This window comes from Pteropus vampyrus, unplaced genomic scaffold, assembly GCF_000151845.1.
Source record: "Pteropus vampyrus isolate Shadow unplaced genomic scaffold, Pvam_2.0 Scaffold534, whole genome shotgun sequence".
Classification (NCBI taxonomy): Eukaryota; Metazoa; Chordata; class Mammalia; order Chiroptera; family Pteropodidae; genus Pteropus; species Pteropus vampyrus.
Genome location: NW_011889315.1, coordinates 58,641 through 60,345, shown reverse-complemented (window position 1 = coordinate 60,345; position 1,705 = coordinate 58,641). Strand labels below are relative to the sequence as shown.

At 53.4% G+C, this 1,705-nt stretch overlaps 1 protein-coding gene across 1 annotated transcript in view; it reads right to left on the bottom strand.

The window, feature by feature from the left end:
* The window catches only part of LOC105307954 (cytochrome P450 2S1), a gene marked incomplete at its 3' end in the record, with an annotated part of 11,597 nt that overhangs the window by 3,767 nt on the left and 6,125 nt on the right, over positions 1 to 1,705 (bottom strand). Inside the window, exons 5-6 of the mRNA XM_011383639.2 lie at positions 1,424 to 1,446; positions 675 to 816 (exon numbers count right to left, since the gene is read on the bottom strand). Coding sequence (XP_011381941.1) covers positions 675 to 816; positions 1,424 to 1,446 — 165 coding nt within the window. The remainder of the gene's footprint in view (positions 1 to 674; positions 817 to 1,423; positions 1,447 to 1,705) is intronic.

The window sequence follows — 1,705 nt, the reverse complement described above, 5'->3', positions numbered from 1 at the left end:
CCCTCCGGCTTCGGTCCCTGCCTGTGCTCTCATCACCCCAGTTTTTCACCTCTAGTCCCGACCCTCCTGGATGAGCCCTCAGGTGGCCCCAGGCCCCTCACACTCAAAATGTCCCAAACTGGCCTCAGTATCTCCCCTGAAACAGTCTCATCCTTTCTGTCCCCATCTCAGGGTGGCCCCAAGTCCCCCAGTCCCCTGGCCAGAGCCCTGGGCTCCTCCCTCCCCCGTCATTCTCTGCCACCTGCCCGCTCGGCCCCCTCTTCCTTCCCCACGGCTTGTCCCAGCCCTGTCCTCTCCTATGCAGGGCCCTGCCTCGTCCTTCTCCCGGGGTCCTGGCACCCTCTGTCACCCCTTACAATCTACCTCTTCACGGCAGCCTGAAGTTTTCTAAAATGCTGATTTGACCCTGCCCCCCGTCCCTCAACATCCTTCCATGGCTCCCCGTTGCTCAGGATTAGGTGACAAGGCCCCGAGATGTCTCCTGCCTCATAGCTCACTACGCCTGCCTTATGCTACAACCAGGAGTCCCCCCACTTCTCGCTCCTCAGACGCCTCAGAGGCCAGGCTCACGGTCACCTCCGGGCTCTGACTCAGGCTGTCCACTCCCCTGGACATTCTTCCTCTCGAGTCCTCCCTTCTGTTCCCGGGGCCTGGCTGGTGGAAAAGGCTCCTACCTTGGACCCGAGGGTATTTCAGCAGGAGCAGGAGGGTGTACCGGGCGGTGGCGCTGACTGTCACCGTCCCAGCAAACAGCAGGTAAATGACTGTCATCAGCAAGTTCTTGTCAGTGAACTCAGTGTTTGGGTTTTGTTCCTCCTGGGAAAAACCAGGCAGAGGGGCTCAGAGAACACAGGCTTCGGGGAGCAGAGGCCCAGCACAGCAAGTTCAAGCCTTGTCAGAGAGCTCAAATAAATGTCCGGGAAAGTCAGGAAGTGAGCTCTTGATATTAATTCTCTCTGGTCGAAACGTTTTTAAAAAGGAAAAGAACGGCCATCATAAAAACAAACAAACAAACGAAATATGACAAGTGTTGTTGGTGAGCCTGTGGGGAAACTAAACCCGTCACCACCGGTGAGAACGTAAGATGGTTCGGCGGCTCCAGAAAACAGCGTGGAGATTCCTCGAAAATTGAAGCAGAACTACCAGACGGTCCAGAAAATCCACTTCTAGGCTTATCTCCCAAAGAACCGAAAGCGGGGTCTCAAAGAGATACCTGGACACCCACATTCACAGTGGTGTTATTCACAGCAGCCACAGGGGGAAGCAACCCAAGTGTCCCCCGATGGACGGATGTGCTACATCCACACGATGGAACATGATTCCGCCTCAAAAAGGAGGGAAATCCTGTCACGTGCTACGACGTAGGCGAACCCTGAGGACGCACTGCTCAATGAAATAAGCTGGTCACTAAAGGACGAGTCACCTCGTTACAGCTACGTGAGCTGCCTAGAGCAGGCGAGATGTTGACAGAGAGCAGAATGGTGGTTGCCAGGGCCTGGGGAGGGGAGAGGGGGGGTTGTTCAGAGACTAGAATTTGTGCTTTGCCAGTTGAAAAGAGTTCTGGAGATTGGTTATAGGACAATGTGTCTACATGTAACACTGTTAAACCGCACACTAAAAAGAATGGTTAAGATGGTAAATTTTATGTTGCATGTATCTTACTACAAATAATTTTTTTACTTAAAAAAATGAAAAAGAGGGGTCC